The 24,831-nt window shown below is 36.6% G+C and overlaps 1 protein-coding gene across 3 annotated transcripts in view; it reads left to right on the top strand.

The window, feature by feature from the left end:
• Positions 1-24,831, top strand: part of Slc25a12 (solute carrier family 25 member 12) — a 117,727-nt gene that overhangs the window by 60,095 nt on the left and 32,801 nt on the right. For 2 of the 3 annotated variants that reach the window (XM_010606989.2, XM_010606991.1), the window contains exons 4-9: positions 807-922; positions 9,508-9,647; positions 13,493-13,639; positions 16,261-16,399; positions 17,064-17,157; positions 19,644-19,728. In XM_010606989.2, coding sequence (XP_010605291.2) covers positions 807-922; positions 9,508-9,647; positions 13,493-13,639; positions 16,261-16,399; positions 17,064-17,157; positions 19,644-19,728 — 721 coding nt within the window. Of the gene's footprint in view, positions 1-806; positions 923-5,540; positions 5,878-9,507; positions 9,648-13,492; positions 13,640-16,260; positions 16,400-17,063; positions 17,158-19,643; positions 19,729-24,831 lie in introns of those variants that run through there. The other variant, XM_033756255.1, reaches the window with a different exon arrangement.

Genomic DNA, 24,831 nt, shown 5'->3' on the forward strand with positions numbered 1-24,831 from the left:
CCCAATCCCTATAATTTATTGTTAAATAACTTAAGTCTTTTAAAACTTGAGGCTCCCCTCCATATCTTTGAAAAAGCTTATCTTTTTCAACTGTAGAATGTTTGTTCTGTAATTTCCTATAGTCTGCATTTTTGTCATGTTGGTTAATATGTTCCTTTGTCCATTATATTTTCTCTAAACTGAGATTACATCTAGATCAGTGGTTCTCAGCCAGTGCAATTTTGCTTTCTAGTGGACATTTGCAGTGTCTGAAGAAAATTTTTGTCGTTGTAACTGGGGATACTGTTGGTATCCAGTGGATAGAGGCCAGGAATGTTGCTCAATGTACTACAATGCACAGGAGAGCCCAACAATGGAAGAATTATTCAACTTAAAATGTCACTAGTGCTGAGATTGAGAAACTCTGATCTGGAGACTTGATCAAATTCAGATTTAATTTTATTTATTCAATACTAAGGATTGAATCCACACCTTCTCACTGAGTTATATCCTAAATCCCCACTCCCTTTTTAATTTTGGGAAGTAAGCTGCCTAGACTGGGGGAGAACTTGGATCTTCCTGCCTCAGCTTCCGTGTTTAATTATTTTTTATCTCTTTTATGAGGCTAGGGGCTCTTGCTTAGTGTTTATGTTCATTAATTTGTTAGGGGCATATAAAAAGGTAATAGTCTCTTTGTACCTGAAATACATTTGCCCTGTGTCAGTTATTTGGTTACCCTGAGCTACAGTTCATAAGGTAAAAGCAGATTAAATGCCTGATATTTCTCTTTCTTTTCTAGCCGGTAACCTTTTTATGTTTCATTACAGGTTGATCTCCTATCAAGAGTTTTTGGCTTTTGAATCAGTTTTATGTGCTCCAGATTCCATGTTCATAGTGGCTTTCCAGCTGTTTGACAAGAGTGGAAATGGAGAGGTGACATTTGGTAAGGGAAAAGAAGATTATAAGTGATTAAAGTTCGTTATGCTGGTCCAGTCTTTAATTGCTAAATCTCATAACGGAATATAGATTGCTGCCTATTTAGGACCTAGTCAGTAAGTGAAGTATTAATTTCCTAAAAGGATTTACACAGATCAAAGTGGTTTTATTGTCTTCAAAGTGTACTATTAGGCTATTGCAAAAGACTAAGGAATATAGGAACGCTGTTCCTTCAGCTCATTAAGTCACTGATACTTTCACATTCCTAAAATAGGTGGTGCAAAATTTTCCTGTTCTGGGCTAGCCTGGGCAAAAATGTTTTATGAAGTAGACAGTGAACAGTCTTTTCATTCTTGAAGGGACTTTTGGACAGGGAGTTCAGAGCTTCTCTGTGGCATCTTTGGAAAATTGCTACTGTGTCATTTTAACACCAACAATGGAAATGAACGGTAAAGTTAAGACAAAATTAATCAGCGTTTGCTGACACCCTCCTACCCCCCCATTTTAGATTTGTTGGTTTTAGGAAACAAGGCTAGAATACTAAAATCACCGTCTGAGTTGGATATAGAAATTGCTTTAAATCCTATGGTAGATATAGAACCTAACACATTATTGACGTTTCACACATGTACAAACTAGGATTTTTATTCATAGTTGTGCATTAGTTTTTAAAAATGCTAATTTGTAGAACTTATGATTATTTATGATTAGTGAAAGTACTGGCTAATTTTTCTTGCAACAGGATTTTCAACAAAAACAGTATAGTGCTTTCAAGGATTTCGAACCCCCCCCTTTTTTCTTTTAATTGAAAAATTTTTATTGTGGCTAAAGAACAAGTAACATAAAATTTACCATTTTAATCATTTTTAACTACACAGCTCAGTGTTAAACACTGCTAGAAAACAGAATCCAGGCCTCCAGAACCTTTTAATCTTACAAAGCTGAACTTGAGCTCCATTTATGGTGTGAATTGGCATGAATATTTGAGAGAAACCCTTGAAAATTGGGCTTTCCTTGAGCCACCTCAGTAAATGTGTATTTTGATGTTTGAGTTGTAAGACAGATGTCATTTGCTTAACCCTGGAGGGAGAAGTAGTATTACAGCAGTGGTAAGAATCATGAGACAGTATAAATGAATTTAGAAGGGCCAGTGGCTCTTTGGCAGTGACTTTTGATGAAGACATTTTCCAGCTTGACATCAATTATTTCCTTCCTCTGCCCATGGACCAAGGTGTCCTCTGTGAGAAGAATTTCCTCAGTAGATACTATGCAGATATGTTTAAATTTCTGTATATATGTCATCGTTCTCCCTGTGTGGGAGCAAGCTCTGGCCATTTTGCCTTCTCAAGAATGTTGGCTGTCCTCATAAACACCTAGATTCTGTAGTTTAAAGCACAAAATCTCTACCTGTCATTCAACCCGTGTGACTAATAATGCTGCATTTTGTATTTTCAATAGGTTTCACACATTTCACATGTCTCACTTTCAAATATGGTACAGAAATGCTTGGGAAATAATTTGATGCAAATATGTGAGCTAGGGACAGTATATTTATGCTTATCTCATGGGTGCAGTAATGATTAGATGTTTTAAAAACCTAATTTGTCTCCTTTGGTATCATGAAAGCATTTTATTGCTTTCTATTTTAAAAATAAATTATTCAAGTTACTTTACCTAACAGACTGATAACAGAGACCCATGCCGTTGTTGCTTAGTAGATTAAAAGATGTGTAGCCAGGTGTGGTGACACACGCCTGTAGTCCCAGCTTTCTGGGAGGCTGAGGCAGAAAGATTTCAAGTTCAAGCCCCACGTGGGCAACTAAGACCCTGTCTCAAAATAAAAAAATAAAGGGACTAGGGATATAGCTCAGTACAGAGAAAATGAGTTTAATCCCCTGCCACAAAAATGAAAAAAAAAGAGGGTAAAAATAGCTGAATGGTTTACACACTATGATTTATGAGCTAGGATTTAAAAAACTAATGAAGATTAAAAACAGAACATATCAGTTTTAATTTTTAAAGCATTTTGTATGACCTGAAGAACATATGTGGTGTCCAGAATCTTGTTTTCATTTTTTTGCTCTGTAATCTAGAGACAAGATTATTATGGAATAAGAAAATTTTACCCTGTTTTGACATTCTTCCTGGAATCCCTACATCTCTTTTGATGGTACTCCCTTTTTTTAAGGACCTTGATCATTTTCCCTTTCTTTTTAAAGATTATTATTTATTCTGGTGCTAGGGATAAAACCCAGGGCTTCATGCATGCTGGGCAAGTACTTTTACTGAGCAGTACTTCTAGCACCATTCTTAGACAACTTTTCTTAACTAAACTGGAAGGAATCATAATTTTATATTTTTATTTGATTGATTTTTGTAAATTTCATAAAATTAACAAATTTCATATAATTATACATTATATGAGATTATTATAATTTTATATTTTTAAGAGAGGAAGAAAAGCATTAAAACTTACAGCAAGTGCCATTTAACAAGATTTCTAAGGTCTACTTATTTCAGGCTGTATTCAAGACTACAGAATTTCTACATATGGAAATAATTAACTTGGAGTTTATTTTTATAGGATTTTGAATCTATGATGAAGGTCAGTTTTCATGTTTGTGCCCACTTAATAAAATGAATTGTGCTTATATATTTATAGACATGTTTAGGTAAAAGGAAATTTTAGATTCATTCTAACTAGAGTTAAGTCTTTTTCACCAAATAGCCTTGTTTTCTAGTTTGTAGCTATTTATAGTTTTTTTGTGCACACAAGGAAAAAAAGTTAGAGAATATTGGATGAAAGGTGCAGTTAAGGGGGGAAAGCCATTATGCCATTAGTATCTCTTGTGGACTATGGTGATGATGTTAATGTTATCTGTGTACTTGTACATATTGTTCTCATCTATGCTCTTTGTTTAAGATATGCTTTTATGTACATCAAATTGTACACTTAAACTGTGTGCATCTTTGCAAGTATTTATGTCAAGAGTGATAGCAACATTTACTTGTGTACTAGACAAGGTTTTTTGTTATTAAAGATGTCTCCATTCTAGGAGAAAGGATTATATTGAGGCCCTGGTAATACATTTCAGAATATGAAAGCTCAGGAAAGGGTTCTGGAGCTTTTTTTTTTTCTCTCCCCTAAAGAGTGAATAAACCATTAGTTAAATGTTTACCCTTTCATGTTCTTTTAATGAAACTTCTAATGCATGCCGTAAGTAATTACTTAATGGCTTGTCTCTGCTATTGCCAGGTGGTATGAGCCTTGTAGGGACCATTGCATGACTGGTGTGTGCTAGATATAGTATATATTTACCTTGTTGTCACTTTGTCTGCTAGTGTGCTGGCTGTCCTGCTTGATAGAATTAGGGTGAGGTAACCTAGCTAAGTTGTTATGTTGTGTTGTCAATAGCTGCAAGCGTTTGTCCCCCCTATTTAAAAAAAGGCCTATTGCTTTTTAACAGTGATGTAATCATTCTAAAAAAAAACAAACAAAAAAATCACTTCTCGGTCTTTTGGCTAAGATCCTGTTTAAAAAACAAACAAAAAAGAATTTCTTATTTATTAACTAGTGATTATGAAACATATGTTCTGATTTCTCTATTAACTAATCAACATTATGTTCCGAAGTACTTTTCTTAGGATGAGATGCCTTCAAAGTGACTTTGTCCAGGGTCATATCCTCACCTTTGAGTAGAGAACCCTCAAGAAACAGGGATATCTTTTGGTTTATTATTGTGTTTGTTGTCAGTATGGAAGTATAGCAAATAAAAATAAAGTGAATAAGCAAAACAAAAAAAAAAGCAAATAAGCAATAAAGCAAAATAAAGCAAATAAAATGTGTTTTCATTTATGCTTCTAAAATTGGCTCTTTTTCCTTAAAGGGAAGAATAGAATGAGTTGATTTAAGTATAAGTGCTACTGTTCTTTGATGGGTCAGGAAAAGAAAGTATGAATATAAAAATCCTTGTATTCTTAGTGGAAATAAAGCCATGGACATGGAATAATATGAAATTCTAAGGGTTATAACTAATATAATTTGATATGAAGTAAAGCTTCACTTAGCTGTTCAATTAAATCAGAAAGACATTTTGAGATTCTTTTCTTTGCTTCCAGACATTACAGAGAGGGTAACTTTTTAAATACTCAAGCCTACTAGAATAGCCTAGAGTTTGAAGTACAAAAAAAAAGGATGCAGTGTTCCTAGATTTGATGCCCTGTGATGGGAGACTGTTGAAGCTCCTAGCTTCTGTAATGATAGATGCTCTTTAAATGTGAACTCGTCTTTCCTGAGAAGTGGACCTTTACGTGTATTTGGCAGCAGGACTATTCTATCCTTTCTGGAGGTAGGTAAAGGGCTAAGAGAAATAGTCTCCTATAGGACAGGGAAGGTTTCCCAGGACATGAATGATCTCCCTGGAAGTAGGACCCAGAAATCTGGTACTGAGTCTACATGCTATGATGGTTGGGACTTCTACAAGTTGCTGTTGTTGCTCTCTTGTTGTTGTTTGTTTTCCTTATTTGGCCTCTGAGTTGTTCCTCTTTCTCCCTAATTTTTCCTTCACTGAAAAACACTTTCACAAGTCTCACCATTATGTTTGTTCAGTTATACACAAGGATATTCACTGTTTGTGGTGGGTATCCTAAAAGATTATCTGACTTCACTTAAAGAACTGTGCAGGTGAAACTTGGCTATTGAGGAATTGTTTTCCCTTGACAATAAAAATGTTTGGTCTCAAGCCTGTAAATTGGAAGCAGTGGCTCTCTCTGGGCTGGAATCCTTGAAATCAGGATGTCAAGTTGGGCTGATGGTAGGTGGGCTATGTCACAGGGCTGATGGCTTGTATACCTACAGGAGGAGTTCTCTGGCCACACCGTTGGTACAGCAGCTCCTTCCAGGCTCATTCATGGAACAGGCATGGTGGCAGTCTTGGAGAAGAGTGCCAGCCCCGGTCAGAGGTAATTTTGTACTGCAGAAAGGTGAACAAGACCAGTAGGAAGCTCCCATAAGAACCAGGGGAGGGATGAGGGTGGATGAGACGGGTACACACAGCGTGGGCTGCTGGGGAAACTGAAACCTCTGTTAAGACATATTTACATAATATATATGCTCGATGTGTATTTCATCTAGTCCAATCATTATAAGTGACTGATACAGCTAAACTGACTAATGTTATACACCTGTGAACATTTTTACTTAATCACAGTTGTCACCATTACCTGCCCTCCTGACAAATCATTGTGCTTCTTTCCTTTGAGCAAAGAGAACATAATAACAGGCTACTTTTGTATCTAGTTTCAATTCCCTTTTCATTGGAATTATAAGCCTACAGGACGTGAAAAAGTGGTCTGTTGTTTTCTATATGTCAGAAAACAAATGGATTCCTGTTTCTCTTAGCAATGCTATCCTAGTATAAAATACTAGAACATGATCTTGCTGCCAGTAAGATCGGGCTGTCATATCTCTTTCATCCAGGCCACAACTATGGCCACTGAAATGGCACTGTTAAGGAGTGTTGTTTAGAGCTACAGATCCTTGTTTGGCACTGGAAAGACGGGATTCTCTCTGGGTGGGAAACTTGCTCTGCAGTTTAAGTTAGGTGTATTGGGTATATTTGAAATTGTTTCTGTTCCTTTTCATATGCAGAACTTGAAAAAAGTAAGATGAGAACATCAGTTATTTGAGCTATTGCCTCACAAATATCTTTAAGCTCTCTAGTTCTGGAGAGCATATATATGTATATATAATATATGTATATTATATATAAAGTATATATTCTAATAAAAGAAAAGTGGTGATTATATGAATGACATCAAAATACAGTGGTACTGATTACTTCTGTCATATTCCTGGACCAGCCTTAGGCAATTGGTAACGGAAATAAAAAAAATAGTATACATCCCAAGAGGTGTCAAAGTAGGTTTAACATTTATTAGTCACAGTAACCACAGTTGTAGCTATAGCATGACTAAAACAATTAAGAGCGTCTGGGGAAGTAATTAATAAACCACAATACGTAACAATGATCACAAAACCACATACAAAGTTATCATGTCATCATTTTCAGAGAAGTAGGAAGTGTCCAATCAAATAGTCATGGCAAATGACACTTCTATATTTGGGGAGATTGCTCTGAATGGTTTGGGCCATTATTTTAATTGTTATAATGAAATTCTAAGATCTTATTTAGAGATTGATAGGAAGTTTGTAAAATAAAATTTTCAATTAAAAGTTTTTATCATAGAGATTTTTTTACATGTAAATTATAAACTTTCTAAATGTAAATTATACATTATAAATTTATAATTATCCTTTTTGGGGATAGCAGAAAAATTTTATAGATAATTAAATTTCATTAATTTGTAAACTTTTGAATCTGTAACTTAATTTGATATAGTTTCACACTTTAGATTCTGATAGTTTCTTTTTCTTTTTTTTTGGTACCAGGAGTTAAACTCAGGACCTTATATGCTTGCCAGGAAGTTGTGGTGTCACTGAGCTAAATCCCCCACCTAGTTGTGACATTTTCTCATGATATAAAAGGGTTCAGTGTTGTCCACTATTTTTCTTTTTTTTTTTTTTGTATCGGGGATCGAACTTGGGACCTTGGTGCTTGCGAGGCAGGTGGTGGAACCACTGAGCTAAATCCCCAGCCCTGAGTGTTGTCCACTCTTAAATAAAAATTATCCAGGTAGCAATATATACATTTCTTAACAAATAATTGAGATTTAGGAATTATGACCTCTAAAATAAAGTTTACCATGCAATAACTTATTCTTTTTAATAATTAATGTTAATTAAATAAATGTTACTTGAAGTTTCCCTATTCTGCTTTCTATTGATTTTTTTCTCTTTTTAAGGTAAATACTTTTTATTAGACCTTAAAAATAGGCAATTAAGTTAATTAATTTTGGGAATAGGAGCATCTCATTAGTTTAATTAGAAGGATCCTAAATATTTTTTGCTGCCCTTATTTTATTAATCAGTTAATTTCTTTGCAGTGCTGGGGCTTGAACACCAGAGTCTCATTCTCCAGCCCTTATTATTTTAGTTATTTACAAACTTTAACATATTTTAAACCCTGAAGTTTCATATAGATTTAAGGATAATCTTTTGTGTTGATTAGAGACCAGGATTCTGTGAATTGTTAATGAGTTAATTTTCTTTCAGTAATAAAAAACTATACTACAATTAATTATACATATGTAAAGTGAGACAACTTGACATGATTTGAAAACTCTGAAGTAACTGTTACTACTTAGGCAAGAAATAAATCCTGCAATTCATTTGAAAGAAAAGATGAGAATCCCATCTCCCCAGTGACATCCAGTGCCTTCTACCAATTTAGCTGATTGATGTAATCTGCTCAGAACTGTTATTTTGAGTCCAGACTGGTAGGATTTCCAGTTCAGAATTTTTAGTCTCTCACCCCAATAGTAGTGCTTTTGTTAAAAAGCAGGTTCTGTAGCACAAAGGGAATCCATTAAACCATTTACATTATGAAGTCATTATCCAAAGAATTCGCACAAATTAGATAATAGCTTAGGTGGAGCAGATTATAAAACACTAAACTTGTATTTACTAATTCTCTATTATTGTTGATAGCCACTGATCATAAAATTCATACTAATAAATTGGCTTAAATCTGAAAACAGTTTTATTCTTAAGACATTAGTGAAACGGGCTTCAGGCTTTCTTAACTTGTTAATAACTTTTTTTTTTGGCATGAGCTTTCAACCTAGTCTGTCTGGTCTATGCTTGTTAAATTATTTGTGAATTGACTTTTGCAATAAATGTGAAATCGTAAGAAAGTGAGTGACATTGCTAGTGCATGAAGATAAGCTGCCAGAGAATTTTGGTTGTGTATTACACAATGTGGCTGGTTCCTATCTAAAAGTTAGTGTGCTATGTTTGTTTTTTAATTTAAAAGTGAATCACTAATTTCACTTATCTTAAAATATTTTAATACTTCAGATTAATAATCATGGATTTTATGGGGATTTTGAAGCCTTGTGTCAAGATCATATTTTTTGACAATATCAGAAGCTTTTAATAAGGTGCTTGCTGCTGAGCTAATAATACGCTTTTGGTAGTATTTCTTCTACCTATCTTCAATAGACATATTCAGGCTAGTGTGAATGTAATAATCAAGCCTCAATCAAACCATACTTAGTATGACAAATATTGCATTATACTGTAATTTAGGTATTCATGCTTCTGATAAAGGGCTTAATTCGACTCCTTGAGGAACTGGAAAAACACTATTGATTTTATACTGGAATATAAAGTAGCAGCCATTTATAGTGCGAGATATAAATCACTTCCTAATTAAAATTAAATCAAGAGAAATTAAGAATCTCATGGCCTTATATGTAATGGTACACAATCTTAAGTGTAAAATTATATTTTGTATCAATTGTGTTCCTGTACTTGGGTTTCTGGGCATAAAAATAAATTGCACTTAATCTTAATAGAAGCAGATGATACTGACTTTTAAAATTTTTCAATTTTTTTTCTGTAGGAACACTGCAGTGGATTAAATTACGTATTCTAGGTATAATTGATTTATTTTTGTTTTCCCTTTTAAGAAAATGTCAAAGAAATTTTTGGACAGACTATTATTCATCATCATATCCCTTTTAACTGGGACTGTGAATTTATCCGGCTGCATTTTGGGCACAATCGGAAGAAGCATCTTAACTACACAGAATTCACACAATTTCTCCAGGTGAGCTTAGCATTTACAACTGGTGTCAATATTTACTACTCTTCCACTCCTTCCCCCCACTTTTTTTTCTATTAAGTTTAGTATAGAAATATAAATCTCCATTTCACAGTCTTTTTTTATTTCCCGCTGACCAGAGGCAACTTATTTAAACTCATAGCTGTTTCTTTCAATGTTTTCTTCCAGTAAACTTGTGCTGCCACTTCTTAATTTCTCACTTTTGGATATTTTTGATTGATTGTAGCCATGAAAGACTGAAAGCTAGTTCTTTTACTTCTCCATCCCTACCATAGACATGAGAATTTTCTGCCTCCTCTCAATATAATTATTCTGGAGAGATCAATTATCATATGAGTTACTATAATTTTATAAATATGGCCCTTTTGGACGCTACATCAGCCAGTTGAACCAACCACAGATAAATGATGGGCAGGTACAGTCTTTATTCCTTGTTATTCCCTAAATAGTATGATATAACAGTTATTTACAGAACATTACATTGTAATTGTACTAGGTTTTAGAAGTAATCTAGAGATCATTTAAAGTATGAGGGCATGTGTGTAGGTTATTTGGAAGAGATGATTTAAAGATTGTGACGATTTACATTCTGTGCAAATACTATGCAAGTACTATGCGTTTGTATTCTACATTCACTACCACATGCAAATACTACATCATTTATGTAAGGAGATGGGGCATCCTTGGATTTTAGTATTCATGGTCAGGTCCTAGAACCAATGCCAATACTGAGGGATAACTGTACTCTTTGTAACTAAAATTATTTTATTGGTGTTTTCAGTGTTTTTTAGTGTTCTATACATTAATGCTAACATCCTCAAATTGTACCCTCATTATTAAAATCTATTTAATATGTTTTATTGTTATTTATTATTACTTTTTTGAGACAAGGTCTTGCTGTGTAGTTCAGACTGACCTTGAACTTACTGTATAGCCCAGGAGACCTCAAACTCACAGCGATCTTCTTGCCTCAGCTGCCCAAGTGCTGGGATTACAGACATGTGCCACCATGCCCAGCTCTTTAATGTGTTTTCAACACATTAAATATTCTATCAATTTCATCTTCTTGGAGGTTTCCAGGAGCTTTCCTATTTGAAGGTTGGAAATGTGGCTTGGTGGTAGAGCGTTTGCTACCATTGTGAGGCCCTGGGGTCACTCATTGCACTGGGAAGGGAAGCGGCGATAGAAGAGCACAGGAGAGAAAGTGGGAGGGTGAGAGACATCACATAATATGAAATTAACCCTTTCAAAGTATATAATTTAGTAGCTTTTAATACATTCACAGTATTTGCAACCACTTACCTTTATCTAGTTTCAAAAACTTTTTTTTTTTGGTACCAGGGATCAAACTCGGGTCCTTGTGCTTGTGAAGCAGGAGGTGGAACCATTGAGCTAAATCCCTGGTCTCAGAAACTTTTTATTATCCTAAAAGAAAATCCCAAGCCCATCTAGCAACTACCAATCTGTTTTTGTTTCTGTGGACATTTCACAGAAATGAAATCAGACAGTATGACCTTTTGCTTATGACCTTTTTCATCTGGCATAATAATGTTTCAAGGATTATCCATATTGTAGCATGTATTAATACTTCATTCCTTTTGGGCCTGAATAATATTGCATTGTAGAAATCTATGATATTTTTGTCTGTTCATCTGTTGATGGACATTTGGGTGGTTCCTACCTTGTGGCTATTTTGAATAGTGCTGCTATACTGATATACAACTATTTCTTTGAATACTTGTTTAGAGTATTTTGGGGCATACACCTAGGAGTGGAATTGCTAAATCAAATGGTAATTCTTTGTTAAAGTTTTTTTGGTGGTTCTTAGGGTGAACCCAGGGCTTTGCACAAAGCAGGCAAATGCTCTACCACTGAGCTGCATCCCTCATCACTATGTCTTAACTTTTTGAGGAACTAGCAGACTGTTTTCCACAGCAGTAGCTCCATTTTCCTAGCATTTTCTAACTCGCGTTGGGGTCTGAAGCTGGGCTTTGTGATTCTGTGATCTCCCTTTTATCTGGAGAATCCACTTGCCTTTCTGTTATATTGAATCTCCCATTTGCTGGATTTTATCTTTTATTACTTCTTTTTGGTGGAACACTTCCTGCATCAGCTGGGTTAGTTTCTTTTTTACCCCCGAGACACTGAGGATGGAACCCAGGGCCTTTGCACCAATGTACATCATTAGTTCCTTTTTATTTTTAATTTTGAGACAAGGTCTTGGCTAGGCTGGACTTGAATTTGCAGTCCTCCTACCTCAGCCTCCCAAAGGCTGGGATTATAGGTGTGCACCACCTTGTCTGGCTCCTGCTTCATTTGAAGGGTGCAGGTTGGGATTGAGGTGATGAAAAGATAAATGGAGTTAGGCAGAAGGAGTAAAGCAGAAAAAGGTGAATAAAAGAGAAAATGTTGTCAAATCATACTAGTTTTTTATCCGACGAACATATTTACCAGTTGAGTTTCTCTGTTTATATTGCTCTTTTCATGCAAATCCAAATATATCTTTTTATTTAGGTAATTTCTTAGTGTTATCATTTAACTTTGAAAGTTAAGACTATGGAAACATTTAGTAGGCTCGATATACTTGTGTCTAGCCCATCACCCTGCTAAAAAGATCACTTAAATTTTTTGTTTAAATATCATACACATACAGAAAGCCATATTAAAAAAGGTATCACTTAATGAATTATAAAACAAATAGCTGCTAAAGTAATTTCAGTGTCTTTGAAATTGAGAGATCACAAGTCCATAGGAAAATATAGTTAAAGAAAGAGGGTGCAACTTCTGCCAATAGCTATTTTAAATGTCAGAAAAAGGTAAAGCAAGATTGATTTGAAGTCCTTGATAAATAAATGCCATGAAACTCATAGTCTTTAATCTTATCTTTGAGTAATATTTATATAGTTTAGATATGACTATTACTTCCAAAACTGGAAAAAACACAAAAATGGCTTCTGATAGCACTGTTATGATGTTGTGCCAAGAAGTCTATTTGGATTGTGTCCTGGGTCCCCAGGGCAGACATACTCAAATTTTGACTTCTGTATGGTGTTCAGTGCACTACTGACACTTTTTTTTTTTAATTGTTAGCACTTATTACGAAGTTTGGTCATACAGTAGTTCAAAAGTTGAGAGATATTCTGGATTGTCTTACAGTTTGAGTAATGGTGCCCAAGGCCCAGCAGAGTGATAGCTGAACACTGCTTAAGCAGTTTGCTACTCATGATTTTCATTTAGCATTACAAAGTAGTGTACTTACCAGTTGATGGTTTCACACTGAGCTCACTTTTTAAAATAAAAAAAAGGTGTCCAATGCAGGGGACTGACTTAAAACTGAAAATGAATATAAACTCTTAATTAAGGAAGTTTTGGATGACAAGAAGATTTTCAAGTAGGAGAGAATAAATTACTGTGCATTTTAAAGGCTGAAAAAAAGCACTGAAAACATACTCTTGTTTTCAGTGATGAAACCTTTTCAAGTAAAATGCAAAGGCTCTTTCCTCTTTATTGTCATGCTCTGATTTCTTCTTTTTCTTTCTTTGTTTTTTTTTTTTTTTTCCAATTTTTATTGGTATTGGGATAGAACTCGGGACCTTGTGCTTAGGAGGCAGGTGGTGGGACCACTGAGCTAAAATCCCAGCCCCCAGGTTTATTCTTTTTCTTGAGGAGTCGTATGTAGTACATTTGAAAGAAAGAAAAGCTTTGTTGAAATTTCAGAGCTGTACATTGTTTCTAGAGTAAGTACATGTGAGGTAAGGATAGTTGGCCTTCATTCCTTTCCAAAATAGATGTGCTTTATCCAATTTAATGCTCTACGTTTTTCCTTCTAGGAGCTGCAGTTGGAACATGCAAGACAAGCCTTTGCACTGAAAGACAAAAGCAAAACGGGCATGATTTCTGGTCTTGATTTCAGTGACATCATGGTTACCATTCGGTCTCACATGCTTACTCCTTTTGTGGAGGAGAACTTAGTTTCGGTAAGTAAAAAAATTAGTACTTCACCTTGCTGTCCCCTGAAACATTTTGAACTCTTCAAACTTCATGTTCGGTGGGTAGCAGGTAAACAGGTGTGTGTGTGTGTGTGTGTGTGTGTGTGTGTGTGTGTGTGTGTTTATGTGTGTATAGGGGCAGTAGAAGTGATGGTGAGTGGTCTTTTCTCAGATCATAGCTTTATCCAGAGCTACCACCTTGCTACCACCTTGCTCTCTTATTTCCAAATTGTTCATTCCCATTTACGGGATCCAGTTCAAAGTAAATGAGAGTTTGTAGACAAGGGTGAGCAATTCTTTTTCCAGTGGGCAGTACCTCTTCCGACACTACTGCCTTCATCTTGACCTCTTTGCACCCTACCGGGCTTGTAAGGATGGCTTTTTCCTTTTTCAGTTGGAGGGATCGTCATTGTCTCTACACTATTATAACAACCATGCCCATGGCAGAAGGTAGGGAGAAAATGTGTTGGCCATCAGCCTCTGTGGCTCATGCCTCTCTCTTCCCCTTCATCTATGCATTCAGTGTGTATGCACCAGACACTTTTTTTTTTTTCAAACTGCAAATCTCTAAAATAATCATCTGGACGAATGGACGAATAGCAAACTCATGTCATCCACTTCCTCACATAGAGTGGTGACACTTTCCTCGCTTACCAATTTTCTTATTCATACATTGTATTTATGTATAAGTTTTTGATTACTGCTTGTTTTGAATGGAGGAAAGCCAATGGGCACGTTTGTTGTTTCAGCTGAAGATCATTATCCCTGATTTAGACTGGGGTAGAAAGATCAACTTCTGGTCTTTTTCTTCAGTGCATCTGAACATGGAGCATGTCACTTTCTCCTGCACATTTCACCTCCCTGACACCACCCCCAACTCCCTTACATTTGCCTTATACCCCAACCAAAAAATGAAGGAAGAAAGAGGGAGGGAGGGAGGAAGGAAGGAAGGGAAGGAGGGAAGGAGGGAGGGAGGAAGCAAGAATGAAAGGAAGGGGACAGGAAATGAAGGCAAAAGAAGGAAAGAAAATCCTAGAGGGAAAGGCTCACTCAGTGTATATTAGGGTGAATGGTAATTTCATCTTTTGCAGCTAGGTTGGTTGGATCTGTTATATCCTCGGTTTACCAAAAGACATTTCTAGTCCTCAGAAGAATATTTTAAGTAATTTGAGTCCTGCTTTGGGCTCACTGGTGTCCAAATTTAAGATAATAAAAATAGTATCTATATTTGGGTTAAGGAATGTGTTGGATGAGTGGTGGGTTGGCTCATTTGCTATCATTACCTACACTGTTTGGAGTAGTCCTTTATGATGAAAATTGTAAGCATTTGAGTTTTAAAATAAAGATTTTTTTGTTTTGTTTGTTGGTTTTTTGAGACAAGGTCTCACTATGTAGTTGAGACTGACCTGGAACTCACTATGTAGCCCAGGCTGGTCTCGAACTCACAGTGCTCCTCCTGCCTCAGCCTCCCGAGTGCTGGGATTGCAGGCGTGCACCACCATGCCCAACTAAATAAGGAACATTTTTAATCATATCAGTCTCTTTTGAATTCATGTTCAAGTGGTGGGCATAGGGAGAAATTACTTCCTCACCTTGCAGAAGGGCTGAAGGCCACCCCCTCAACCCAGCATGAGACTGTCTCTGCTGTGATGTTCAGTGAAGATGTAACTTAGTAGCAAACAAATCGTCAGACTTTTTGAACATTTTCCTGGAAGCTTTGGTAGTTGTACTTTTCACGATACAGATTCAGAGACCAGCACAGGCTATTAAGTATCTTAATTATTACAGTGGCCTTAAAAATTTAGAAAATTGATATAATAAAATTAATCTTAACATTTAAATTTACTGGGAGCTGGGTGCAGTGGTATATGCCTGCTATCCTAGTTACTCAGGAGGCTGAGATAGGAGGATAATAAGTTTGACCCAGCTTGGGTAAATTTGCAAGACTGGAAGGGTAGGGAAGGGAGAGAGATTCTGAGAACAAGAACATACTGAGGGTGTGGCTTGGTGGTAGAGTGCTTGCTTAGCATGCGTGAAGCACTGGGTTCAGTCTCTAGTATCACAAATAAAATAAATAAAATAGTTATAGGATTGGGGGTCCAGCTCAGCAACAAAGTACATGCTTAGCACAAAGGAGGCTCTGGGTTCAATCCCAAGAAACCCCCCAAGAAAAGCTATTGCTTGTTTTTTTTGTATATGTGTATAGGGAAAAAACAAGCTCAAAAAATCTTCCTTATATTGTACATTGGTATTATATTTATCTAGGACTAGAAGGAGTTCCGTGATTGAGGGTCTTGAAAGTCTTGTTTAAATAACTACTATTTTCATTCTGTTATAATTATATTTGTTGCTTCTGACCTCATAGGTAGATGTAGTATGAAGTCCAACTTCCAGATGTTGCATTCTTCCTTAAAACTGAAATTACATAGACTTCCCTGAGGGCCTGAAATGTACTGTTTTCAGTGTGGTACTTTCCTTGTATTTATGTACTGGTTGTTAATCATTTTAATGAGCGGGACTCCTGTGGATCTTCCTTGAGAAAAGTGCAGTGTCGAAAACATGTTCCTTGCTTTTGCTTTTTAAAAATTTTTGTGTTGTCATTTTCCTAGGCTGCTGGAGGAAGTATTTCACATCAGGTTAGCTTCTCTTACTTCAATGCATTTAACTCCTTGTTGAATAACATGGAACTCGTTCGGAAGATATATAGCACATTAGCCGGCACAAGGAAAGATATCGAAGTCACGAAAGGTAAGATTTGAAAGGGTCAACTTGAATCTCAGCATTTTCGCCTTTCGTCATGTAGGCGTCGTGATCTCTGTTCAGCGCGCTAAGCTGATGTACACGTACGTGTACACCGTGTATGTTTGCGTACGCGCTTCCCTCAGGCTCCAGAAACCGAGGGGGATTTAATGGGATGCAGAAGTCAGGATGGAAAAGTGGTTTTGACAGTTTTGAGAAGAATTGTGGCCCAGTCTGTCAAACAGGTCAGTGGCACTGTGGCAGCCGCTTGTTTCTTTTGGCAGGAGCTGTCCCAGAAAGATGAGTAAGGCTCCTTCTGGCAAATCATAATGGGATATTTTCGGTGACTGGCGAACAGCCGCTTCTTTTATCATGTAGCTATGGAGAGCAAAGTGAAGAAACTAGAGAAAAGGGGATTCTAAAGATTGCTCTACCTCAGAAGTTCATGTGTCTGTTTTTGCTGTGTCATCCTCTTAACATTTTATCTTTTCCTGGCTTTTGGAAATGCATAATGATTTTCATGTTGTTGACCTTAAGTATTTTAATTCACCTTTAGAGTTTTATACTGCTACTAAAATGCCTTTAGCTTTCAGAATTCACTTGGTTAAGATGAAAGTTTGTGGATATTAAGAATCTGTCAAGATTTTAGCATTTTTTTCCCTTTCTCTTCCAGAGGAATTTGCTCAGAGTGCCATACGGTATGGCCAAGTCACCCCACTCGAAATTGATATCCTGTACCAGCTTGCAGATTTATATAGTGCTTCAGGGTAACTATTCCAGTAGTTTTTCATGATATTTTTTGTAGGGAAGTTTTTTAAAGAAATATGAATCAGAGGTGTATTTTTAGTTCATTTTAACAATAGTTTATTCCGTATATAAATTTCAAGAAGGGGAAACAGGCAGAAACGAGAAACATGAGGAGAAAGAGGTAGAACATGACTGAGGGTAGTGGCAGATGGGAGAGGGGAAAAGGAGAGGTAACAGAGGTGGGAAAGAAAGGAGAAAAAAAGATGGAAAGAGGAGGGAGGGAAAGAGGAGAGGCTGAGGGCCGTGAGAAAGGGAAGTGGTGAAAGGAAGAAAGAACAGAAGGGGAGGGAAGTGAGAAGAGAGGTAGAAAGAACATTGATTTAGTCTGGGCTCTCTGGAAGTGTTATGAATTTCTGGAGGTTTGTGGAACTTTGCTTAAATTTATGCAGATAGACTGAGGTGCATGGAGGAATCTTGTTACTATTTCATTTTGTTGTGAAGGGTCACTTACTAAACAGTGCATACCATTTTGTGTCAGCGTATCATTTTCTTGAGATATGCCTGGGGCATTATCATCACAGTTATCACTGACAAACTCAGGCATTCAGTGCTGCGAACAAACAATAACAACAGAAGACAACCAAGCTGGGTGTGGTGACACACATCTATAATCCTAGCACCGAGGGAAGCTGAGGCAGGAGGATCACAAGTTCCAGCCCAGCCTGGGCAACTTAGGGAGATTCCGTTTCAAAGTGAAAAATATAAGAGGGCTGGGGATGTAGTTCAGTGTGAGGGTCCTGGATTCATTCCCAGTTCTAACAAACAAAACAAAAGCATGTAAAAGTCATTTAATTTGCAAAGTATTATGCAAATCCAAAGAAAAGCCCTTGCCTATCAGTACTCAGCATATCTGTAGAAAGAGTTTTGATCTATTAAAAGACTAGATTTTTCTTTTGTGGTCACCTCTAATAGTTCTTTAAGTATTACAACATCTAAAAAATGGCTTTTTCTCTAGAACTGAGGACTAATAGAAGTTCAGTGTATGTATGTGATTTACAGCCTTATTCTACATAATGAATTGTTTTACTGCAGGTGATACTAAATACATCAGCTATCCTATGTATCATCTGGTGAGTGGGCCTGTCTCATCCATCTAAAATTCATGTGTTTAGCAAAGATTTTGAGCTTCCTTCGTGATAATAAATGATTTCAAAAGGTTTTCCTCAACTGAATCTAAAGTGACCTTTTAGCTGGTTCACAGACTGTACTTTTTTAGTAAATCTTTGGAGACAACAGTGCGGTCACATGGTTCTAAGAGTATACTGTAAAAAAGTCTCGCTTTTACCCTCTTGCCCTTCTTTGGAGGCAGCCAGTGTTAGCTTTTTATCCTTCCTTTGAAGGCACCTTGCGCCTATGCATTAAATAGATATGCTGAGGGGATACACTGAGTATGTATGGGCTGTCAACATCTGTATTTTGCTTGGGGCAGGCATGATTTCTTCACATTTAATATCTATTACTGGAGTTGTTGAATTCATGTACAAGATGTGATTGAAAAGTACAATGAATGTTTAAACTTTGTGGATTTAAAAGACACACTGCCAGTAAGCCTCTTCAAAATATTTCTCCTTGCTTTGAACCCCCTGATCCCATTACTCTTGCCACTTTCCAAAGCAGTTCTGGAAGTCCTCTTTTGTACCATGACTTGTGCTATTGGTCTGCCTCAGTGTCCTGACTTGATTCAAAACATTTACTTTTCATGGTCATTTTGACTTCGGGCAAGAGCCAAAAGTTGCAGGTGCCAGATCCGGTGAGTAAGGTGGATGAGACACATCTTAATGTTTTTGTGAGCCTGCCTTTCTAATGGATGGTACTCCGGAACAGTATTCACTGTATTTTTGATCAAGCCTTGAAAGGACATTTATGGAAGAGGATTTCCACAACAACTGCTTCAAAAAGTAGCAAGAATGATGGGATAAGTGTGTTCAAAGCAAGGGGGAATATTTTGAAAGGGATTAATGGAATGTGTCTTTTACTGTAATTTAAAAATTTGAACATTCGCCGTATATTTCTATTATGTCTTGAAGTACTTAGGCACGTGGGGCAGGCCTGTTATCCCAGCTACTTGGGAAGCTGAGACAGGAGAACTGCCGATTGAAGACCAGCCTGAGCAATGTAGCAAGTCCCTGTCTCAAAAAGTTAAAGATGGGGATTGTAGCTCAGTGGTGTAGTGGTTGCCTACAATGTGTGAGGCACTGGGTTCAGTTTCTAGTACTAATAAAATGGGAAAAAAAGAATTTTATGCACTTCACTGTTATTTCTCTGGAAATACTTCTTTTGTTTTTATAGTTATAAACATTGTCTAAAATTTTTACCTCAAAATGATTTGTGTGAATAGGGAAATAATACTTAGAAAGTATAGGCTTTCCTTGAGAAATGATGCTCTTGATGTGAGGAGTTTGTTGGTGACTTAATAATTCTTCCTTTCTCATATTTTTTCCTTAAGGCGTTTGACTTTGGCAGATATCGAGAGAATAGCCCCATTGGCTGAGGGCGCCTTACCCTTCAACTTGGCAGAACTTCAGAGACAGGTAGAAGTAGCCTCAAATATAATCAACTTCAAAATTGCTGAAATTGCATGTACATGACAAACCAAATGCTTTTGGTTGTTAGGAAAATTATAAACTTTCTAGAGAAAGTCTATTTACCTCAAAGACTACCTTTAAAGAACTATTGCCAACATCCTTATAGCATATTTGTACAGGATTACTAGATTTGTGTTCTTTTAGTTTATTGAAATAAGGAAAATAAAAGCTTATATATGTGGGTGCTTGACCTCCTTTCCACTAGAATTAGAATTGTTTTCCATTCATTTATATAATAATTTTCAAAGATCAGTGTTCAACTTTGCATCATTAAATCGATATTTATAGAGTTTTAAAAGTACAAAACATAGAAATAACTCATTCTCTGGGATCATGCCTTGTAGATTACAGTAAGAAAAAGAAAGCATATCTAATGATTGAACTAGAAAGAAAACTTTGACTATTATTACATTTTGGTAAAATATTTGGTTTTTTTTTTTAATGTTAAAGATGATTTAGACTACTTCTATGTCCTACAAACTTAATGTAGTTCAAAAGAAATAGTTTTACAAATCCTATCTTGGTAGGAAAAAACAAAACCGAGGCAACCATCTTGAAAAGGAGAGTGGAACAGTTTTTCACAAATCATGTTGTAAACCAAAACATCTCCTTCTGTATCAGCTGGCAGAAGCTTCCATTGCGGCACATGTAGACAGTGCTTCCTGTGTGTAGGAGGGTGAGACCTTGTCCTCCTGGTGTTTCTGTGCTCTAATCAGAGTAGGACCTGTGTCCCTCAAATGTCCTTTGGGAGGTGACTAGGCCATACCGAGCTAAGGAAATCGAGGAAGTGGGGAGGGAATGGAGGACGCGGAGACAAGAGGAAAGAGAGCCCAGAGTGGTAGATGGACCCATTGCAAAAAGAGCCAGACCCTACTTTGTCTTCATTGGTGCCACATGCTAAGGAGGGATGGGCTTGCTTTTATTCACCTTCACCAAATGGATTAGAGAGAAATCAAGGTTCTTAAGTGTGGTTCACTTTGGGCAGATTTGGAAATCTTTTCTTTTACTTGAGCTCCATCAAATGATGTTTCTGCCTCTGCAATTAATTATTTCTAGTTCCACTTTACAAAATGAGTAGGAACTTTGGTGGTCAGTTAAATCAAAGGAAATGGAAAATGGAGTTTTTATATCTCTACTTTATGGTAATGCTTTGCTTGATGTACAGTAAAGCTTCCTAGAGATTAAAATATATCTGTAACTCATTGCAATTTAGCTGTTTTTGTACCCCCCTCCCCCAAATCTCTTATCTGCTACGGTGAAAGTTTCTTTTCTTTTTTGGTGCTGGGGATCAAACTCAGGACCTTGTGTTTGTGAGGCAGGTGGCAGCACTGCTGAGCTAAGTTCCTGGCCCGAAAGTTTATTTTCATTATGCGTTCTTAGAGCCTTTAAAAATAGATAGATTCATTCAAACCCAGTGCTTTTAAAATAAATTTATATAATTATAAAAATTTCAGATCTTGAAATATTTAAAGAATTCTTACTGAATTTAATTTTATATCTGTAGTATGTTTATGAAAATTTACTTGAATTTTGAAACATTTTAAAAGGAGACGTTTTATAGTGTTGCATATCTGTTAATATTGTTATCCTTGCTCATGTCCTTAATATTTGTAGATGGGAAATATTTCATTTAGCTTATTGAAAGGAATGTAAAAATGAATTTAAAAGTCCCAACTCATTTATCCCTTTGCCACTTTGCTGCTCCTTACTTTCCTCTTTACCCAACCACTTATCTAGCACCTTTCCTAGAAGTCAAATCTGAAACTTGTTTTGCAATTTTGGCACCGTAAGCCTGTATCCCTTATATTTCCTTGTCCATAGAAAGGCATTTGGAACGAATTCTATGAATGGTGTGAATTCTCTTTGAGACAGATTGAAGGTGATGCCTGTCTTCAGTGGCAGCCGGATCTGCTGCTTTTGTGTGGTCAGGGTTAGCGTTGTCAGACACACAGGAAGTGACCACCATCACTTTATTCCTCCTCCTCCTCCTCTTTTTCCTCCTCCTCCTCCTCTTTCTCCTTCTCTTCCTCTACTTCCTCCTTCTCTTCTTCTACTTCCTCCTCCTCTTCTTCCTCTTTTTTCTTTTCTTCTCTATCCTCCTCTTCTTCCTCCCCCTTCCTCCTTCTTTCTCTAGAGAGGTGGGAGAATACTTCCTGGGCCTTTTCCCTAATTGGGACAACATGGGGATCTGGGATTCCCTAGATAGCAGGTAGAGATCTTGGCTACTCCTTGCACTGTCTTTCAAAATAAGATTTATGGGCCAGGGATTTAGCTCAGTGGTTCCGCTGCCTGCCTTGCAAGCTCAAGGTCCTGAGTTTGATCCCTGGTACCCCCCCCACCAAAAAATAAGATTTATGAGAAATTTTAAGACAGCCATATAAGCCACAGTATCTTAACAGTTTTGAGATAATGCACTAGTGACTCAATTTTAAAAATTTGTTAGTCCACAGAATTATAGTAATGCTACCCATAACTATTCTCACTTGTTATTTGTGGGGAATTGGTTCTAGGATCCCCCCCCCCGCCATGGATAGCAAAAATATGTAGATACTCAATTCCCTTGTTTGAGATAGCATCATACTTGCATATAACCTACATATAGCCTCATGTTTTCTTTAAATCAGCCCTAGATTATTAAGAATACCTAGTACAAAGTAAATGCTGTGTAATAGTCATTGTGATATATTATTTAGGGAATAGTGATAAGAGAACAAATGCCTATGTATGTTCAGTATAGATAGAACTTTTCTTTCCTGAAGAAAAATTTTTCTTTCTTTTTTTTTTTTTTTTTTTTTTTATAAAAATGTACCAGTGAACAAACTTGGGACCTTGTGCTTGCAAAGCCCCAGCCCTTTCCTGAAAAATTTTAATCTGTGGGTGTCCAAATCCATGGATTTGGGAACTCACAGATACAGAGGGCTGATTGTACATGATTATTTACAGTTAGCACATAAAGTGTTCCCCTATGGGAATGTACTGGAAACTTAAAAGGAAGAAAGATCTATTTCTTGTTGTTATCTGAACTAATGAAAGTACTTAAGAAAACACTTGTGTAGGATAGAAAATCTGTGAGTTCAGAAATAAAAGTTACAAGGGAGGCAATGATTAAGAAATTGGGCACTTGGGCGAAAACATCCTTCCATTCTGTTTTCTTTCTCATTAAATAGTGACAGTAGTATTCATCTGATAGGGTCATTGTGAAAATTATGCAAGATAATGAATGACTTTACAGGAGACCTGATACCTTACGGCTATGAAATAAGCGCTAGCTCCTGCTACTCAAGAACCCTATGAGCAAACTGCAAGATAGGCTGAAGTATATAAATTAACATTTTAAAAAAATGTAACGTAGAATTTTAGCTAGTTCATTACTTCTTCATTTACTTTCATTAAATGGAAGGGGATGGGAAGGGAAGAAGAATAATGTATCAGTCCACTTTCTCATAGCTGAGACAACATTCGCGACTCCTATAACTTGAAGGAGGAGAGATTTCATTATGGTTTTTGAGAAGTCAGTCTATGGTGAGGTGGCTTCAGGGCAGAAACATGGCAAAAGGGCAAGGGAGACAAAGATGCTTAGTTTGTGGAGGCCAGAAAGCAGAGCAGGGGAACTATGCCGGAGAGAAGGGAACCAAAGACCCCAAGGCCTCACCTCTGTGACTTACCCAGACACATGCAGAAATGTGTTCTGAGACCAAAGCCAGTCAAGTTGACATTCTTCCTTAACCACCACAAATTATAGTGTTATATTTTATTTTCTATCGTCTGAAGCATTTTGCTTTTAATTTTTTGTGTGTGCTGGCTAAAATTTTACCAGTTACATTTTTAAAAATGTTAATAATGGATACTACTCATCTAGGAAAAAAATGCCTTTTCATACCGTATACAAAAATCTATTTCAGTTGGAATGTTTTAAATGTTAAAGACAAAAGAAGGTAACTGTAGATTATATTAATAAAATCTAGAGATTTTATAAACAGTATAAAACACCAGTCAAAAGAAAAAAAAAATAGGCCAGGAATGGTGGTACATGTCTGTATTCTTAGCAATCTGGGAAACTGAAGCAGGAGGATCACCATTTCAAGCCTAGCCTGAGCAATTTAGAGGTTTAGTAATATCTGTCTCCAAAAAAAGGTGGGGGATGTAGTTCATTGCCTTGGGTTCAATCCCCAGACCTGGGGCCAGGGGAGAGGTGGAGATTAAATTTAAGAAATTTTGTTCATCAAGGCACCAGTGGTGGGAGGGTGTGGGATGTGAGCAGGTGCATTGGCAGTACCGAAAGGCCTTCTGGGAAGGTGGAAGGAGCCAGGAGAAGGCTGGGGTCAAGTTCTACATTTAAGGGGAATCTTAGGACTATGCCAGACTTGAGGCATAATGACATTAAAAGCATTGGAATTCTACCTCCAGTGCAGGGAACAGGTATAGAAAATGTAGAAGTATTGTCAACATTGGAAGACGTCCCCTAGAGATGCAAACGATTATCACCTCTAGAGCTTAAGAAAAGATGTGACTTTTACATTTATGCTATAAAATTCCAAATGATAAATTTAATATAACTGGAAAAATGATTACTATTCACATTTTCCTGCATAGTCTGGGTGAATTTGCATTGGTGGTCTTCATTATCAAAGCACAGGAATAATCCTGAGGGAGTATTGTAAGCCAGTGGCCACACTTTTAAGAGGATAAATGGTGTGGCATCGTGAGTATGTAATCAAGATTAAATAAATGGTATTAGGAACTGCAGAGGCAAGGAGATCTCTATTTCAGGTCAGACTCCAAAAAACAATGTTATTCTGAGCAGTACTACTGAGAAACAGTGATGTTACATCCTTTTATGTGAGGGGAAATCTGAAATTATCCAGGAACTGTGCAGTTGACTGTAAATAAAGGAAAGAATCAGTTTCTGGACTAGAGCAGAAAAAAAAAAAAAAAAAAAAGCCAAAAACCAATATTGTTTGGATACTATATAGATTCCTTACTTGTACTACTGAGAGAACAAAAACCAAATAAATGTCTCTGTTAATTTTAACTCCATCAATTAAGTAT

Source organism: Fukomys damarensis, unplaced genomic scaffold (assembly GCF_012274545.1).
Source record: "Fukomys damarensis isolate Sample0158 unplaced genomic scaffold, DMR_v1.0_HiC HiC_scaffold_26, whole genome shotgun sequence".
Lineage (NCBI taxonomy): Eukaryota > Metazoa > Chordata > Mammalia > Rodentia > Bathyergidae > Fukomys > Fukomys damarensis.